Below are 19,186 nucleotides of genomic sequence, written 5' to 3' on the forward strand. Positions count from 1 at the left end.
CTTTGCTGCAAACAACAGCCATTGCTTGAGATAGAAGGCTTTGCAAACAGCCCAAGTTGTCTTCCCCTTTGCTGCAAACAACAGCCATTGCTTGAGATAGAAGGCTTTGCAAACAGCCCAAGTTGTCTTCCCCTTTGCTATAAGCAACAGCCATTCCTTGAGATGGAAGGCTTTGCAAACAGCCCGAGCTGTCTTCCCGTTTGCTGCAAGCAACAGCCATTGCTTGAGTTGTGACCTCCAGTCCTCATAACTCTATTCGCCTGCCAGCCATCAGAGGGCCAAGTTTGACTATTTCATACACAGGATCCTTGGCTCTCTAATTGGCTTTTCAAGCACAGTGGGTAGCTGTAACCAAATGATCAAGAAACGGGATTTTTTTGGATCTATTTATCAGTTTAAACAAAGTTGTTGATTTAGTTTTTCTCTAAGTTGGCACAGTAAGCGGAGTAAGGGAAATATCAAATGAGTTTTTTATGCAGATGGATGATTCATTGTTTTTTCTGAAGCCTAAGGAAGAAATGTTAAATTGATTTTGAAGAGGTAATTGATTCTTTGCAATAGAGTACATAAAACACGCAGTACAGTGTCTGGCCCATTGTGGACATTGAATAAGTGTTAAGTTCTCTTTTCTTTCTGATCCCGCCTTACACAAATCTGTCTGCTAATTGCCTTCCATAAATATTTGCAAAAGGGTGAAATTATAACTAAAAAATTCATTCATCCGTAATCTTTCACTCCCTATTTTTTTTTAAAGCACATACTATATGCTAGGAACTCTTACAGATTCTGAGATTCAGCAATAGCCGTGAACAAAATGTAAAAGACCCAATTCTTCATAAAAAATGATTCATGCATCACTCTGTATCTTGCATAGATCTGATTTGTTATTCATTACTGTGCTATTTAATTACAGATTATGTCACTTAAGATTATACATTTCTATACCTCAGGTTTTTTTCAGGGTCTTTTCAAAGTGTCGTATCATTTTATCTTCCCAGCATCCTTGAGGATTGGGGAGAACATGTTACCCAAAGGTCACACAGGTATAAGGAGAAGGTCTGAAGGTGGTACTGCAGGCTTTTAGAGTCCTGCCCATGACCTTTTTCTTATGCCACAGCTGTCTCTCATGCAAACAATGGCCAAAACAGAGAGAGAGCTGATGCAGATATGATCGCTTCTGTTTCCTTGGGAACGAACGGGATAGATTTGAATTCCCCAAGTGGTCATCTCACAGATAGTTCACTCATTAACACTGTAATATAAATTAGAATCTAATAAGTAAATAAAACATGACTTACTCTCAAAATATCAGGTCCAATTAAATCTAGGTAGCATTCACTGCCACCCATGTTAATATAAAAGATGAGAGCTCTGTTTGCAAATTTCAGAATGATATATGGGAACAGCAACATCCCGCCACAATGGGAACCCGCTGAGTAGAAAGTGAAAGGATAGAATTTTTTTTTTTTTTTAATACCGGAGCCGAGACGGAATTGATCTGCAGCCACTGCTTATCGGCTTGCCAGTAATGAATTTTGTGAATGTATAATCAACACGCAGAAGACAAAGAGACATAGGCATGAAGCTATGGGGGCTTGCAAAAGAGTGCACACTACGTTGTTTTATTTTAAGGGAAGTATGTTAAGATGCTGAGATGTTCTTAAAGGAAAATGTCTTATATTGAAAAACCTAAGACACAGCGCTCAAACCTGTTATCACCACACCTTCCTCTCTTGCTCGCCTCTCTGGAACAATAAAATGTCTCTCCTTTCAGAACTTTCTATCTTTAATGTCAGCTTCTCTAATCTCAAAATGCCAGCACACTTTTGAGACATTTTAGTAATCCTCTTAAGAGAGAGAATTCACGAGCCAGATATCTTCCCCAAACCCACAGGTTTTGCAAGCCCACTAAGCAGGAAGGATAAGTCCGTAGTGCATTTGCTGCATCTGTCTACAGTGGGAAGGCCAAATCCTTGGCCAGATTACAGTGAGCGGGTCCCCCCCCTTATCCGTGGTTTCAGTTATCTGCCATCAGCCGTGGTCCGAAAGCAGATGCTCTTCCCTCTGACATACCTTCCTTTATCAGAAGGTCGCCAGTGGTCTAATGCCCGTGTCACAACGCCTATGTCACTCACCTCACTTCATCTCGTGTAGGATTTTACCATCTCATCTCGTCACAAGAAAACGAGTGAGCACCGTAATAAGCTATTTTGAGAGAGAGGGAGTCCACGTTCACATAACTTGTAGTATGGTATTTTGTTATGATCGTTCATTGTCTGCTATGGTTGTTTATCTCTTGCTGTGCCTAATTTATAAATCAAACTTCATCCTAAGTATGTATGTATAGGGAAAAAATCGTATATATAGGGCTTAGTACTGTTTATGGTTGCAGGTATCCACTGAGGGCCTTGGAACATATTCCCTGTGAATAAAGGGGACCACTGCATCTAGTTATCTCTTACAACATCCCTTGGAGGAAGATAGGCAGAAGATAATACTGATCCTATTTCTTCAAGGAATAAAGCTAATGATATGTTCCTACAATGAGGCGGCTTGCCTGCAACTGTGTTCTCCAGAAACTTCTGTTCTGTTGTAAAGAAAAGAACTTTAGTGTCTTAAAAATCGTATCTCTTCTCTTGAATTAAAAGTGGTGGAGGGCACAAGCACTGTTGGTGGGAATATAAATTGGCGCGGCCGCTACAGACAGTGCAGAGGTCTCTTAAAAAATTAAAAATAGAACTACCATGCCATCTAGGAATTTCACTTCTGGGTATTTATCCAAAGAAAACAAAAGCGCTAATTTGAAAATATATATGTACCCCTATGTTTATTGCAGCACAATAGCTAAGATATGGAAGCAACCTAACTATTCATCAATAGATGAATGGATAAAGAAAATGTGTATATATATATATATACACATATATAATAAAAATATAACATATAGTATATATAATTTATTATAGATAAATATAACTACATGTTATATTTATAATAAATTATATTTATACATATTTATATATAAATATAAAAATAAATTTATATATATAAAAATATTACTCAGCTATTGAAAAAAATGAGATCTTGCATTTTCCACAACATGGAGGGATCTAGAGGGATTATGCTAAGTGAAATACAACAGACAGAGAAAAACAAATACCATATGATTTCACTCATATGTGCAATTTAGAAAACAAAACAAACAAAGCAGAACAGAGACAGACTAATAGAAAACAGAGACCAAGCACAGTTGCCAGAAGGAAAGGGGGTGTAACAGGTGGATGGGATTAAGATGGACAGATGCCCAGTTATTAAAAAAAAAAAAAAGTCACAGGGATATAGAGTACAGCATAGGGACTATAGTCAATAATAGTGTAATCATTTTCTATAGTGACAGATGGTAACTAGACTATCGAGGTGATCATTTTGCAGTGGGTAAGAATATCGGATCACTATGTTGTACACCTGAAACTAATATAAAAACATATGTCAAATATAATTCAACTTTAAAAAATTGTTTTATCTAAAAAAAGAGAGAGAAAGAACACAGCAAAGGGTAGAATGGATTCACTAACACCTCTAAGTCAATGTGTCTGAATGTGAACCACTTCCCTTGGTGGGGTAGAGCAGACTTCACAGAGCAGCCCAGGATGATCCCTGGGACCCCATCCGGGGAGAACCTCCCGCCCCCTCTGGGGAGCCTGTGGCCAAACTTCGAGTTACTGCAAAGTACCTCCTTTTTGATGAGTCCGAACACACATTCATATTGACCAAGTCCCGCCAACTTCATTTGGATGCATGGAATTTATTGCTCATGGAGCAACTGTTAACACCCCTTGGAAATATTATTTTATGGAAAACATTGAAGAAACATCAATCCGGATGTTTTTTCCCCCCTCGAATGTCCTAACTCAGAAAATAAAACTTCTAGAAAGAAAACGGTTGTAGAATAACGTAAGTAGCTAATTATTGTGAAGCCCTTCCTTTTCCAGATGCTGGTTTCTGTTTTCCTGCCTTACGTTCTGCATTTTATCATCACAGTGTGAGGAATGGTATTAGTATCCCGTTCGACAGAGGAGGAAACTGAGGTTCAGGGAGGACCTGAATGTCGGCATGGCACTGGGCTGTCCTCAGCCGCACCTGCCACTCATCCACATACTGGCCCCTGGGCTTTAAATACCCTCTTAGGCTAGTGTCTCAGACCTACATCTCCAGCCCTGACCACCCCTCAGAAGAGAATCTTGATCTCCTGATTCTCATGGAAGCTAACCTCATTTAAACCTCTCACCTAACTGACCCACAGTATCCCTCATCTGTTTCTTCCCTTATTCAAAACACAATATATTAGGGTGCTCTAAACCACCAGGAAAAAGACTTATTGGTCCTTCAGAGTAAGCCACAGAGCTTTGTCTCGACAATACTGCGGCTACAGGAAGCTCAGAAAATGGTCGGAGACCATCCGAATGTCCTGCGTAAGAATTCCTTTCATCATCCATTCCATGAACCCCAGGTTGGATTTATTTTTTTAAAGATTTTATTTATTTACTTGAGAGAGAGAGCATGAGAGGGGAGAGGGTTAGAGGGAGAAGCAGACTCCCTGCTGAGCAGGGAGACGGATGCAGGATTCGATCCCAGGACTCCAGGATCACGACCTGAGTTGAAGACTGTCGCTTAAGGAACTGAGCCACCCAGGTGCCCAAACCCCAGCTTTTAAAAACATGTTGTCTAACTAACAGATTGCACGTGTGATACATGGCGGTGTTGCTTTTCAGTTTGTGACTCATCTAAGTAATAAGACAGAGGGGATAGAGGCTGCTTACGGTACAGTCTCTGCCGTGAGAATCAGACAAGGGCTGCTCATCCTTCCTGAGCACGTGGGCGCGCCCGTCTCCTCTTCAGGGCTTCTATTCAGATCCTATAAAGTTCCAAAAACCAACTCTTAACCCCTTGGAGTGCCCCTTCCACCGGGAAGGGTCTCCTTACGACCTGCCTTTTTGCCTAAGGGTGAACTCGAATCTGCTGAGGGATCTTCAAGGTTCATATCCTGACATACGACGGATTTTTCCGGAGGTCTCCCACTGATTCTGAGGTGAGGTGTCCTTTTCAACATGATTACAAGGCAGTGTTTTCTTCCGTTTGGATCATACTCTCGGCAATGTCTGCACTCGAGCCACCTTAAGAATCCAGACCTGATCTAAATAACAAAAGGCTCCTAGGTTATATTGACTTAGCTCACGTTATAATTAACACTCTCGAAAGAAAAAAAAATCAAACACACGTGGTAAGGTTTTTCTGTTATGATGAGTTATCTCCCCTGGGCCCCAATATTCTTTCCGGGCATTTTTTGTTCCTTTGATTTAATTTAAACCAGTGAGCCAGATTTTTCCCAAAGGGCAAATTAAGAAGGTCTGTTAACTCTTTCAGTGCCCCAACTTCAAGAAATCCCCAGCAAGGCCATTAGCATTGTTTTGCCTTAGGCTTTCCACTTTCTAAAAGTCAGCTGTCATATCTGGAGAAAGCCGTGATAGCACACTCAACAAAACCCTGGAGCTCTGGAAATGTTAATGTCCTCCATCAGCAGTGACCTTGCCACTGGGAAGTGATTTAGGCACTAGGGAGAAAAGGGCCCACTGTCTTTATCACGCTGGTTTACACCATCAGCTTCAGAAATTGTGTGAGAGAAGAATAATCAATAGTGTGTTAAGACCGATCTCGAAGTATGCCAAGACAAAGTGCTCCTGCTCCCTGAAATGCTGAGTTGAAGGAGAACTTTTGAATACGACCGAAGAGAAATTAGCTGCAGTGGTAACACCGAATGGATTGTGTCTCGAGATGGAACTTGTCATTGGGAATGGCACCCAGAGAGCTCTCTGTGTATTTCAGTGGAATCCCATAATATCCCTGATGAAAAATGCTTATTTTAGAGTAAAGCAGATTTAAATAACTAAACTGAAAGGTATGCATGCGTTCTAAACACACACATGCAGGTTAAGAATGAGCTGATGCAGGGTGTGTGGTTGGCTCAGCGGGTTCAGATCAGGTCATGATCCCAAGGTCTTGGGATTGAGTCGACATCGGGCTCCTTGCTCAGTGGGAAGCCAGCTTCTCCCTTTTGTCTGCTTGTGCGCTCTCCCTCTCTCTTTCTCTCTCTCTCTGTCAAATAAATAAATAAAATATTTAAAAAAAAAAAAAAAAAAGAAGAAGAATTAGCTAACACAAATAGTTCCAGAAAGCTAACGGAAATAAGTAGCCAAGAATAGAATCACCACCTCCTGTAGAAAAATGGTGGAAACGTCAAGTTCAACTTCATCAAAAGTTCCTGAAAATGTGACTAGAGTTTTTGTCCTTTTAGTAAAGGTATTATCTCTTGATAACCAGCAGAGAGTAGGAAGCTTCTAAAAACAGCCAAGGAAGTGTCCCCACCCCACCCTGAGTGAAATCACTATGGGAAAGAGCTGACTGCTTGGTCCCTAAGATCATTACACAAAAATGTTTGATTTCCCACAGCAAACCCAACTGTCACATGAACAGCTGTCAACAACAAAATTAGAAGGAGCTGTCCTTCTAGGGATTTTTCACCACGTTGGCTTGTCCTATTTCTACAACTTTGCTCCAAAGAGTATTTTCAAAGAACTCTTCCAAGTACAGGTTTTCCTTATCCACAGCAGGGCCGCCCAGGTTATTTGGCCTTGGGTGCTGGACACGAAATACTTCTGTCACCGTCATGGGAATCCCACTTGGATATTTGCCGCATGGCAGATTCAAGTACGTGAAAACGTCTCAGTCACATTCATTTAGTCCTCACATGCAGCTATCGTAATTCCTACTTTTGATACAGTCGATGTTCATCATTTGTGGTAGCCATGTTTCATAAATTGGCTGCAAATACGGAATTAGCAAATACTGAATTGCTGGGAAGATAGGGCTAGGCTCCTGCAAGTTTTTAGCCTCCTTTTCATCAACCAACCAATAGGCAACCTATGTGTAACTCTTCTCAAAGACACCTTATTTCGCACGTACTGTGGAGTCATCAACATTGAACTCAGGGCCTAGCGCACTACACCTTGTGCTCAGGAACAGCAGACAGCCCTTTAGCACTGAGCTCGGGAGGCCATCTTAAACAGGGACATTGCCAAGTAAAAGCACAAGAATGCGAAAGACGGGGTACAAAAGAGGCCACCAAAAGGACACTTATTTTCAGGATGGCAGCCGAAACAAGAAGGCAGGAAATCACTTCATTCAGCTTCAGCTGGGACCATGCATGTAGGGCCACTCTACATGGAGGCCCACGTCTACAGAAGTGCATGACTATTGATTTGGGGCTTATAATTTTAGCGAATAGGCAAATTCGCAAATACAGAATCCGTAAATAACGAGGACTGAGTCAATGTGTTGAAAATAAGAGTCAAGACATAGAGTCAGGCACCCTACATCTGTTTAGTTGGTTCTTATTATACTAGCAGTTGTCCCCCCCTTAAAATTTAGAGATTAGGGTTTATTCAAGATAGGGTCCCATGAAAAATGGGACACCCACTGCATTGCCTGCTTCTGCACCGTGATCTCATGAAGAAACTCCCGGTGTCACTGTCTTAACCTTTCAATGGTTCTTGCAGGTCTTTCAGGGGTGTGGCCAACCCAAACCGGCTCCAGCCCTCCGATCTGCTCGCTCAGCTCCTGAAAATTTTAATACGCGGTTCAGGCCTTACAATCCTGAGGAGAGACCCACGACTGCTGCAGGCACGAGCTTGGACCGGCTGGTGAGTTCTCTCAGATTGATGGCCATCGTGGGCACTTTCTGTTACCAAGGTTATTCTTCAGGAAACGTGATGGGACTCTGAAAAAGTTGGTTGTAAAAGTCATCTCCTTCTTATATCTGCTCCGGGTCTTAATTAGAATATTGAAAAATAATGAGATCTTCCTTTTAGGTCATGAATTAGATTATTTAAGGCATCTTATCACTATTAATCCACTCATGCGGTGGCCAAATTTTCAACTTCATATATCTTCTGAAATATTAATCTGAAGACTAAGTTACTATATCTTCCAGAGATATAATTACAATAGCACATTTCTTCCTTACCTGCTTCTGTTACTTATTTAGTTATGTTACAGTGCGATTTTATTCTGCCTTCTTGTGTGTAAAGTTTTCTGTTTGAAAGACCTTGCCAAGAGATCCCAAGTCAATACTATTTTTTTTTCTTTTTTGTATATCTTTTAAAAGTTGGAAGACTTAAAAATAGTCACTCTTTGATCCACTAAAATGTATGTCAGGGGACCAAATGATATCTACCAGCAAAGCAATTCACTTGGAGAATACCACCATAAACATAGTAAACACCATTTTTTTAATGTGTTTTAAAAATCAAATTTTGCTATAAAAAATGAAAAGCTCATAATTTCAAAGAAATACTGCCCGATTATTTTCAATGCAATTTATAGCACTATAAACAATTTATATACCTGTAATTGTTAGCACGGTTCACGTTGCCTTGCCAATTATCCTGATGTAAAATTAACAGATAAAACCTTAAGGTCATAAAATACTTGAACCACATCTGATTATGTCATATAAACTCAGATCTCCAGGGTTTCTGGTTATGAAAATACTTTTATTAGTCACTGTTATAAATTACTTTATCATTGTAGTCACTATCCTCCTGCAGCGTAGGACTCATAAGATTAAATTCGTTGAGTGTGGCCTCCACGTAAGTACATCTCAGCATCTCAGTCTATAAAAATCACATGTACTTACAGCAGAAAGGCCTACCACGAGGAGCCAAAGTGAAAGGGTAAGTGAAGTCATTAGCTGCTAAATTATGTTATAATTTATTCCTGTTTATTAGCAAATAAAACCCCTCTCCAGTGTAGCTCTTGAAAAAGGATTCGTCTGGGTATTGCTTCCACCTTCTATGTTACCTTGGTCCTGTCTATTCTCTATTCCCAGTTTCAGGCAGAGTTGAAAAGTAGTTGCCTTTCTTCTTTTAAACAACCAATTAGAGTCCCCTGAACCACTAGCCAATAGTTTTAAAGACTGCATGGTTGCCATGGCAGCCCATGTTTGAGTTTTCATTTTACCAACTCTGTCTGTTAAGATCCTTTTCACCAGAGCATAAGTGGTGAGTATAAGTTTGAGTTCCCTCTCTCTCTCTCTTTCTCTTTTTTTGTTTTCTCCACTTTAGTTGGCTCTAACTTACTTATTGGAATATTGCAGGGTTTTTTTTTGAGTTTTCATAAATTCTAATTTAAGAACTGGGGCACAGTGCAACATGAGTAAATCATAGAGATGTGTGGTACAACATTGTGCCTACAGATAACAATCTTGTTTCATGCACTTAAATATCTGTTAGGAGAGTAGCTCTCCTGTTAAGTGTTCCTACCACAATAAAGTAAAATTTAAAAACAATGTGGGTACATTATGCACTTAGTTAAAATTACATTGAATTGGATCAATATAATGGTATCTATGACTACTGATTAATGTTTTTTTCCCTTTGAAACAAGCACACTTTTCTCTCCTCCACAGGAGAGATAGACACACACATACACACACTCAAACAGGGGAGATAGAGCAAGAAAAATATTTGTCTTGCAGTGTGTATGCAATTTAGCACAACCTAAATAAAGCATTAATGCTTTCTGATTGTCACCTGATGTGTAATATCTGATAGATAAGGAAATTAGTATTTGAACCCTCTTTTAGAAAGGAAATTCACTGATGATCTTCAAAATGCCCCCAAAGCAAAGATCTCGAAGAGTACTGGCAAATAACCAACTGATTTAGGCTCTTCTATTTTTAGGCACCCCCTCCCAAAATATATTTTAATCCATTTTTTTTCTGAAAAGGATCAGTAATGGTTAATCATATGATCATGGGTAAAAACCGAAGACCAGACTGGGTGCATAAGGGCCAGATTCAGTGCACAGGACTTTAAATCAATAAGTCAGTTTTATTCTAAAATATTCTCTGACAGCACGTAGTTCTTAACTTCCTCGTAGGTGTGGCTTTGGGCTCTGTAAGAGAGAATGGCAGATTTATTAAGGTTTTATTGACTGAAATTCCCAAATTGTACAAATTAGTGATTTGTAATTCACAAGCAGCCGTAAAGTGACCTGGAGTCACTTCCCCGGTCCCTAAGGGCAAGGGGCTGTTTCCACATCAAGAGGAACTATACAAGGTTATTCTTGAGAAACACAGACTAGGCCCAAAGCTAACATCAGAAACTTCCTTTGCAGCTCTTGGCTCCCCCAAGGCTTTCTTCCCTTGGAGGGTTCAACGTATTTCTGAAAAGTGGAACAATAAAGCAGTTACCTCGGACCAACTGTTTACATGACAGCTTATATGTCAACAGTCAGACCAAATCATCTTCAAGATGCATGCGTTGGTGACCTCTTTTAATGGGTCTGCCATATATTACCCCTTATTTTGGCTGTTTATAAACAAGTCTCATGTTACCTACTCCTGCTTTAATTCTCTTCTGAAGAGATGTTTCCTAAATATTTATACGAAGCGTGTGTCAGGAAAAGAGGATATTTGGGAAAGACTTCCCTTAATTTGTCAGAGTGTTTCAGCAGGGAAAAATGCTTTAAGAACAGCATCAGAAGATTATCCCAGTCACCCCACTGCTTTTGCCAAAGGGAAAATAACTAAACTGTAAAGCCCTTGGGGAGTTGCTTCTTAGTACCACTTAAAATGAGTACCTGTTTTAATTAACTTGGGAATCTTTTGGTCGGTGTTCTTATATTTCAGGTGAACTGGTAATTAATTACGGGTATTGTTTTAGAAGTAAAGCTCCTAATCCCAACCTGGGCCAGCTGCTGCTAGAACTCATGTAAAATAATTAAAATAAAACTCTTTCTTAAAAATACACCAATTCCACCATTTGACCTCTATTAGATATTTAAGGAACTTGTAAATTCTTTTATATCACTAGGAAGCTTTTCCCATTGTTCCTCTAAAGTTATATGGGCAGAAAAATCAGTTTAGGTCACCAGTGGTTTTCAGACATACTACCCTGAAGTTATTTTTATTATCCAATGATGAATTAATACATTTGTATAAATTCAGCTGCTGATGAAAAGCTGACTCATCAAAGACTCTCACAGTCCTTCCTGACAGCAACCGTGGTTTGCTGAAGATACAAATGCCATCAAGTGTTTTGGTTAACAGATTGGTCCTACAGTTACATCTTTCCTGTTACCAACACCCACCCTAGGGGCTCTCTGTCTCCACCTACTGTTAACTGATTTTCAGTTAAGTACAGACTGTTAAAAATACCTCAACCTAAAAAGAGCTCGAGTGTGAAGATCTGAGAATACAGAGATGTTTCAGAGTATTAAACGTGCTCTATAACTCCTGGACACAAGGGACAGGGAGTGTCTGTTACTTACCCCAGGGACTCATCAGAGCAAAATATACTTTAAATGGTGTATCTTAGAAGAATGTGCTTTATAAAAGTAGATTTCAAAGAAAAAAAAATAACAGAAGTGGAAGTTAATTCATGAAGTTGGTGATGATTTAGACCAATGAACCTCCAGTAAGTATTCAACATTGGACTGTGTTGTACAGGCTTCTTGAGTATTCTGCTGGTCATTCTGAGGGAGTCTGGGGCGGGGGTGGGTGGAATGCCAGCCAGATTTATCATTTGACATCAAATGATAAACCGATGAACAACGGTCAGCCTGCAAAGCTAAATGTTATACCTGTGCTGTGCTATTATGTATAGAATAATCTCTCTTTCTTTTTCCTTTAAATTTGTTTTCCTCTTGCTTCCCAGAGGATTGTGTGGAGGACAATGCAACATAGTGTAAGCTTTGGTCTTCTTTTTTCTTACTCTTATCCTCATTTGTCGTCATACAGTCATTTCAGAGAGTTCTTGAGAAATGCCCCCTCTGCTCTCCCTTTCCGGACTGTCTAGAGCGCGTTCAACACTGCACATGACCAATGGGTTGAGAGGATTCCTCTCTGTTTGGTATTTATGGTTAACAGCCGTTTTGGTATTCTTTCCCAATGGCAAGGTTTTCAATCTAAGCTTTGTGTTAAACTAACTCATTTGGTGGCTGATTTAAATTCTGTCCCAATGTTCAGACTATGTGTAGTCTGCCTGAAAAACTAGCTCTTCCCTGATAGAATATATTGGCTTTTTTCTTCTTGTGCTGAGCGAATAATTGCCTCGCTAATAATAACAACAAACCAACATCAGCTCTCATGCATAAGGAGCTAATTTTTCCATTAGCGAGGACAGAGAATTTAGGGGTTAAGAAATAGTTTGTGTTACGAGTTGTTTACTCCTTTTTTTTTTTTCTTCCTTCTCGAATTTACTGAAGTCTCAGAGGACTTTCAGGGAGGGCACCCTGGAGATTTTTTTTTTTTACCACAAAGTGGTCTGGGTGAGGACGGCGCACCAAGGATATCTTATCTGACTTTATATATTAACCGTACTAATCAGATAGTTAAGTTTTCTAATCTGGTTTTCGTACTAACATCCCATGCTGATAATACATTTTAATAAAGATCTCTCTCACCTGGAGGGTACATATTTATTCATGCAGCCCACCTATGACATCATAGGGCTCTAGGTCTGCTTGGCCTTAAGTTCAGGCAGTGAATTCTTCTGTTAACATTCATTTATTTACAAGGGAATTGTCCCCTGAGTCATATTCCCATTCATCATCACAGTTCTCTGAGCTCAGGGCAGTTAGAATGAAAAAAGAAAGTTGAGATAAATCTAGAACAGGAATACCCTGGAAAAGGAAACCTTGGGGAAGGAACAGGGAAGGCAGATGGCTTAGGGTCTCCTGATGCTAAATGGGAAAGGGGGGAACAAACGTCACGGGTAGGACAAATCAGGGCTCTCTTGGTTCGGGCCATTTGATAAAAGTAGAGGAGCTCCAGCTCAGATAGTATGTGCCCGCCTTTCTCAACAAGATTGTCCTGATATCTCCAAGTTTTCCAGCCATTTAGCCAGTAAGATCTCCTAATCTTAGGGTTATCAGGGGCCCCTTAGCTTTCCCTCCAAGAGGAAGGACTTCATTGAATATCAGCCCCCACCCCCACTCTGCCTGCGTGCCTTCCCTGTGGGCCTCCTACTATCTTCCTTAACTAGGCCAAAATTACAGCTACTTTGGAAATTCACTGGTTCGCCATTGGTACGAAGCATGAATTATTGACATTATTGCGTATAGATGTAAGAACTTGCAAAATATCAAGTTATGCACTTTATTTTATTATTCTGAAACAAAACGGACAGAGCAGCTCACTTTCGGGTATCATTCCTGCCTGATGGTTAATACCAGTTTCAGAGTAAAACGCTGGTCATAAAAATGTTCTTCTCTGCCTCTTTGGGGCCATTTTGGTGTGATTTAGGACGTCTTGGTTGTAAGGATTCAGGGAAACTGTCTGTTGTTCGTTTTAAATTGCCATGGCATTTCATTGTCACCTCAAAGGATCCTGCATCCGGCTAAATCCACTACTTTGCATTTCAAAAGGATGTCAGGCTGTATTTAAGAAACTGCTTTATTATCTAGAGCCTCAGCCACTGTTTTTAGGCAAAACTGATATTTCCTACCTTCCACCCAGACACACACACACACACACACACACACACACACACCCCTCAGTCTTTGCTTGGCCTGAGCAGAAAAAACTAAAACCTCAATAACAACAGTAAACCGGATTCTCCACTTTAATTAGTTTTCTAAAGATAAATGGGTCAAGGCCAGACTGGCTTTCAGCCTCTGCTGCCGCTGCATAAATTATGCCCCATTCACCCCAGCAAACAAATGGCTGCCGCTCCGTCCCCTTCAAATCATGAACTGCCCAGTCTTGCCCAAACCTGCTTTATCTCTTTACTGCAAAACCCCACTAAGACACCCCGGTTCCATTTTCAAAATGAACCTTTGGTAATAACAGCGGCAAAATACAGTGTACTTTCAAAGCAGGGAGAAAATACAAACCACTCAAACCAAACCACCACCCAACTCATTCGATCTGGGCTCCTGCCCTTCTCTGGGCCCCTGCAGCAGCGTGCGGGAGCAGGGAGAGCAGCCTGACACAGGCTTCTTTCCATTTAGGGGGCTTATGGCTGATGAAGCCCGGGTGGGGGAATAACATAAGACACACATAGAAAATGATGACTTATCCGCAGGACACACTGCTTATTCCACGGGCTTGGGGGATGCACAGATTGAGTTCAATGGTATGTCCTGTTGGGAATCCAGATGCAATGCCTGCTTCTCGTGTGGAATTTTCAATTTGCACCCAGTGGATGGTGCGTTGGGCTGTATGCCTCGGGGAGAAAGAGGAATCACCCCACTGGCCGAGATCCTCCCTGGGGATGAGGAAGCCCATTCTGCCCCACTGCTTTACAAACACATTCAGAGAATCACATGGATTCTCGATGAAATAACAATGAAATAAAGTCATGCCACCCATTTTAAAGAGAGGGGGAGACTTGTGCACCATTTAGGTATAAGTGGTCCTTAAAATCATTTCGGGCGGGGGGGAATCTGACCAACTAAACCATTTTCAACTCTGTTAAACTGTCCTTTGTCCTCAGAAATATTTAGGCTAGAGCTATGGTGTCCTCTGACTATGTCATAAACATGAAATGTTATACTTTCAGACTGGACAGATTTTCTATCGGTTTGATGCTATGCTGATAGGCTTACTTTCCCTTTCAGACATGAAAATTTCTTTCAGAATTCCTAGACTGCAGCTACCCCCAAACTGATGCATCCTTTATGCATCCGTCAATCGACAACGTTTGTCCTGGCTTCTTCTCCACTGCATAGCACTTAGTAAAACTAGCGACCGTGTGCAAGCTATATCATAGCATGGTGTAGTGCTAGCGTCATCAAAAAGGCAAGAGTTACTATTTGCAAAAAAAAGCATAGCTTATCAAATCTATGGGACACACTCCCTCTCCTCTAGGGGATAATATCTAATATAGAGTCCATAAAATGTTAGCATATAGGAAATAGGAGTTTGATTTTGTAATCTAAGATAGATTACACCACTAAAGAAGTCATGGAAAATATATTAACAAATGAGTTACCATTGACCAAATATGCAAACAGAAAACATTAAAATATCTGTAGCATCTTTGGAATAGGCTATCCTATAGGTCATTCACCCTTCTTAAGCCAGAACTTTTTGTCCATATCTTGAACAAATTAAACAGAAACTTTCTGGTCAGTTGTGAACCAGTCTGATAAGCAAACCCTCCTGCCTATCATTCAGTGTATTTGCTCTTTATCCAGCTATGTAATCAGTGTTTTAGTAACTTATATATGAAAGTCTGAACAGACAAGCCATACTAAACGACTTAAACCACACCTTTTAAAATATGTGTTATGAAATGCACCTGTTGACATAGATCTTTTATTAACTTATTGAGCAGCTTAAAGAACCTTGTTTTTGTCATGGAAAATCTGCAGTAATTTTTTCTCATAGCTGTCTGAGATATTCGCGCCACAACTCCCAAATGTGATGTTCAGACTTATGAGAGAGAGAGCTGAAGAAATGGGATATTTCATAAATACCAGTTTTGATGTATTTGCTGTATAATCAATCAGCTTTTAACTGACTCTGGGGCCTATGGGATACATTTTAAAGCACTGGGAATTTGGCTATTCCCATAATATACTTGGACACTCTTTACTGCTAGCAATAAACCTCAGGCATAAACATTGTAGAGAAAACCAGATGAAAAGAAACCTGTTTGAGTGAAAATTGACTTCGCTTCATAAATGTTAAAGGTAGAAAGATATCTGCAATACACAATAATTTTATTACTTAAGCTCATTCATGGTCATTATTGTCAGAGGCTCTAACTTCATGGGTATTTTCTAACACTTAAAAGACTGGCCAAGCTATTAGTAAGAGGGGGAAAAAAAAACGTTGACAGTAAATGAACCACCAGCAGCTGCAACAGCACCACGATATTGCTGGTGAACAAATAATTTTTTGGAAGTTGGGTTTGGGTTCTATCTTTGGGAGCTTTGCCAGTACTTTATCGATCCTGATAAGCTAAGCTAGGCAACGTGGCACTTGTGAACACCCCCCAAAATGGCTCACAAAAAACACAAGTTTATTGCTCGTTCAAGCCCAGTATGCTTTGTGAGTTTTCTGTGGGCCAGCTAGCTCCACGTGATCATCAGCCTCACGCCAGGACCCAGGGTGCAACCATCATCTGGAGCTTCACCTGTTAATGGTAGCAGAGAAGGAGAGAATGTGACAAAGACAACTGTTGGAGTCTCCACCTAGAGGGGGCACATCACATGGTTCACAGCTCATTGGCCAAAGGGGGTCACGTGACCAAGCCTTCTGTCAGAAAGGCGGGGACTCTCACACAGAGTGAAAATGGACATGCGAGTGAATGGTGGTGTTGTCATCCACAAACATGCATGACCAAGACGAGATTTTTAAGTTGATAAAAATCGACCTCATACTTTCTCCAGCTCCAAGACAAACCTTACACGAGAAAGAAGAGGAAAATCCTTCATTCATTCAACAAATATTTATTGTGCGCTAATTTGACCCAGGGATGAGTGGTTAGAGCATAATCAGGAGCTCACGATACTTTGGGGGACGCCAGACAAAACGAGTTCTAATTCCACACAGATTAGATACTGGGAAAGAATGTGTCCAAATGTTTTAGAATTCTTAGAGAAATCTAAGTCTTTGTTACAGAGGGGGTATCTATATGGCCCAAGAAAACCAACATTCTTTGGAAGTCAGCTTGATTTTTAGTGTCAGTTGGCTTTTTTGCAGATCTGAACTTTGAATTCAGTCACAATTCAACCAGAGCAAAGGAGTCCCACTCCAAATCTTAGGACAGTATCTCAAGGGAGGAGGTAGAAGCTGTTGCCAACGAGGAGTAGAAAAATAGCAGTAGAAAAACAGAATGAGCAAAGACTTTTTTATTACCGACTTTTAAGTGTCTTTCAAATCCAGACTATATATATTTTAAATAAAGCCTCGAAATTGCATTTGGGGAACGCTGCTCTTGTCTGACTTGATGCCATGTTTGCTTAGGCAAAGCAATTTTTCTGTTCTCCTTTCTGGGTCAACCTGGTTGGAGCAAATCAAACTGTTCTCCCTCTCTCTTTCTTTCATACATCATCATTTAAGATCACCAAGAATTCGAGTTCTGGAACCTGCCCTTGTCTTCTTTTACAATATCTGTTTCTTGCTGGACAGGATTCATGAAGGAGAACACTTTTCACAGGTTAATCAGGGAAATTGCATAGGCTGACAGCAACAGCAAACTTATTGATTGCAATGAAAGTCTCAGGAATGTGTGCGCCATTGGCTTTCGTGGAATTATTTGTAAAATCGTAGCGCTCTGAGTCAGCCGGAAGAAAAATGACAATATAAATTCATAAATTATTTGTGTGTAAGGAGGCAAGAAAACAAGGACTTTGTGAGTTTTATTCTGAGGGATTTTGACCTAAGAAAACTCCCCCACAGCAGCCTACATTCATCTCAGCTAAGAGCACTCATCTCTGCACTTGAAAAAGCCCAGCATTTCCTTTGCCTGCTCCTTGCAGCTCCTTGAGTGCTAGAGAAAAGGGGTAAACACGAAGCAGCTAGACTAGCTTTGGGAAGAAAACATAAAGGCAGCAAACTGCCTTAATTGATCTCCTCACATAAAATCCAAAAACCCAGAGGCTATCTTTAGTGCAAGACATGTCCTCGTGAAGATGTTTCCAGTTACTCGGGAAAATCAAATCTTCTTTATACAACAGTCTTCAAGGAACAAGAAATATTTCATTAGGATTTTAATGGTGAGGGCGCAAGCAAAGAAAGCTTCCTCTTTTGTCAAGATTTCTTGACAAAATAAAACAGAAAGCCCTTCACGTGTTTTTCAGTAAATAAATAAATAAATAAATAGTTTTGGGGGGTTGAGACGTAAAATGAATCCTGAGAAGGCTCATGGGTGTGTGTGTGTGTGTGTGTGTTTATTTTTTAATTATGATAATCTTCTTGTGTCCAATAGTCATAAGTGAACAACCCAGAGATTGTTAGTTATTTACCAAATGGTAGTCGAAGCTTGATACTTTTATATGAAAGTCTGTGATTCGTTGCTACTTTTTAAAATTCAAGGACACGTCATTGTGAATGAAATCTGTCTTCCTTATCCCTCCCGTCATGTCTTGCCCTAAACTTTACCCTTCCACAGACAGGTGCCACTGCCACTTGCTAGATTAGGCACAGATGTTGTTATTATTAATCATAAACAGCAACGTCTCATTTCAAAAATCACAGTTATTCATTGCGAGGTTGGCTCTAACACACAGGCTGTAGGTGAGCTTCTTGTTCTTTACAGAAATAGGCTGCAGGCTTCGGCATTCTCAGATGAACAGGGAAGTATGTGCGAGCCACCACCGGTTCCCATTTGGTTGTCAAAGACTGGGAACCCTGGTGCTTTCTCTCTGAGCTATGGCCACAGAGCAAGATTCCAATAAAAAGTCCCAGGCTGGGGGCGCCTGTGTGGCTCAGAGGGTTAAGCTTCTGCCTTCGGCTCAGGTCATGATCTCAGGGTCCTGGGATCGAGCCCCGCATCGGGCTCTCTGCTCAGCGGGGAGCCTGCTTCCCTCTCTCTCTCTCTCTGCCTGCCTCTCTGCCTACTTGTGATCTCTCTCTCTCTGCCAAATAAATAAAATAAAATCTTTAAAAAAAAAAAAAAAAAGTCCCAGGCTGAACATTAGGGAAGATGATAAGAGAGTCAAGTTCTAGAAGAGTATTTGGGAAGCACACAGCTAAATGGTGGATGTGACTTACCCAGAGGAATGATGGAGTACAGAGTGGGGGACCCACCACGTCTCCCATGACTTATTCCTGAGCTCTGCGCACATCTCGCAGCCTCACGCCACCACTGATGACCAGCAGAGAAAGGCTCTTGTTAACAGCACTCCAGCTAGACAAGGAAGAAGTACTGGCAGAGGACCTCATCAGCCCAAATTGAGCAGCTGAATTCAATGCAAAGGTGACTCACTTGAAGGTGAACACAGAAATGAGCCATTGGCTGTAATTTAACTGTAAAAATGATCAGTGCCTGGAGCGTAGATTTGACAATGGGGAATGACAGGAAGGACAAGAAGGATGTTCAGCTCTTCTTTCTCCATCTTGGCCTCTCTCCTCTAAAAATAGAAGGAGAGGGGCACCTGGGTGGCTCAGTGGGTT

At 40.7% G+C, this 19,186-nt stretch overlaps 1 protein-coding gene across 2 annotated transcripts in view; it reads left to right on the forward strand.

Annotated features, from left to right (window-relative positions):
• The window catches only part of GPC6 (glypican 6), a 1,099,176-nt gene that overhangs the window by 1,005,039 nt on the left and 74,951 nt on the right, over nucleotides 1-19,186 (forward strand). The window contains exons 6-7 of one of the 2 annotated variants that reach the window (XM_059378364.1): nucleotides 7,614-7,757; nucleotides 11,775-11,804. In XM_059378364.1, coding sequence (XP_059234347.1) covers nucleotides 7,614-7,757; nucleotides 11,775-11,804 — 174 coding nt within the window. The remainder of the gene's footprint in view (nucleotides 1-7,613; nucleotides 7,758-11,774; nucleotides 11,805-19,186) is intronic. The other variant, XM_059378365.1, reaches the window with a different exon arrangement.

The sequence above is a fragment of the Mustela nigripes genome, chromosome 15 (assembly GCF_022355385.1).
Source record: "Mustela nigripes isolate SB6536 chromosome 15, MUSNIG.SB6536, whole genome shotgun sequence".
NCBI lineage: Eukaryota > Metazoa > Chordata > Mammalia > Carnivora > Mustelidae > Mustela > Mustela nigripes.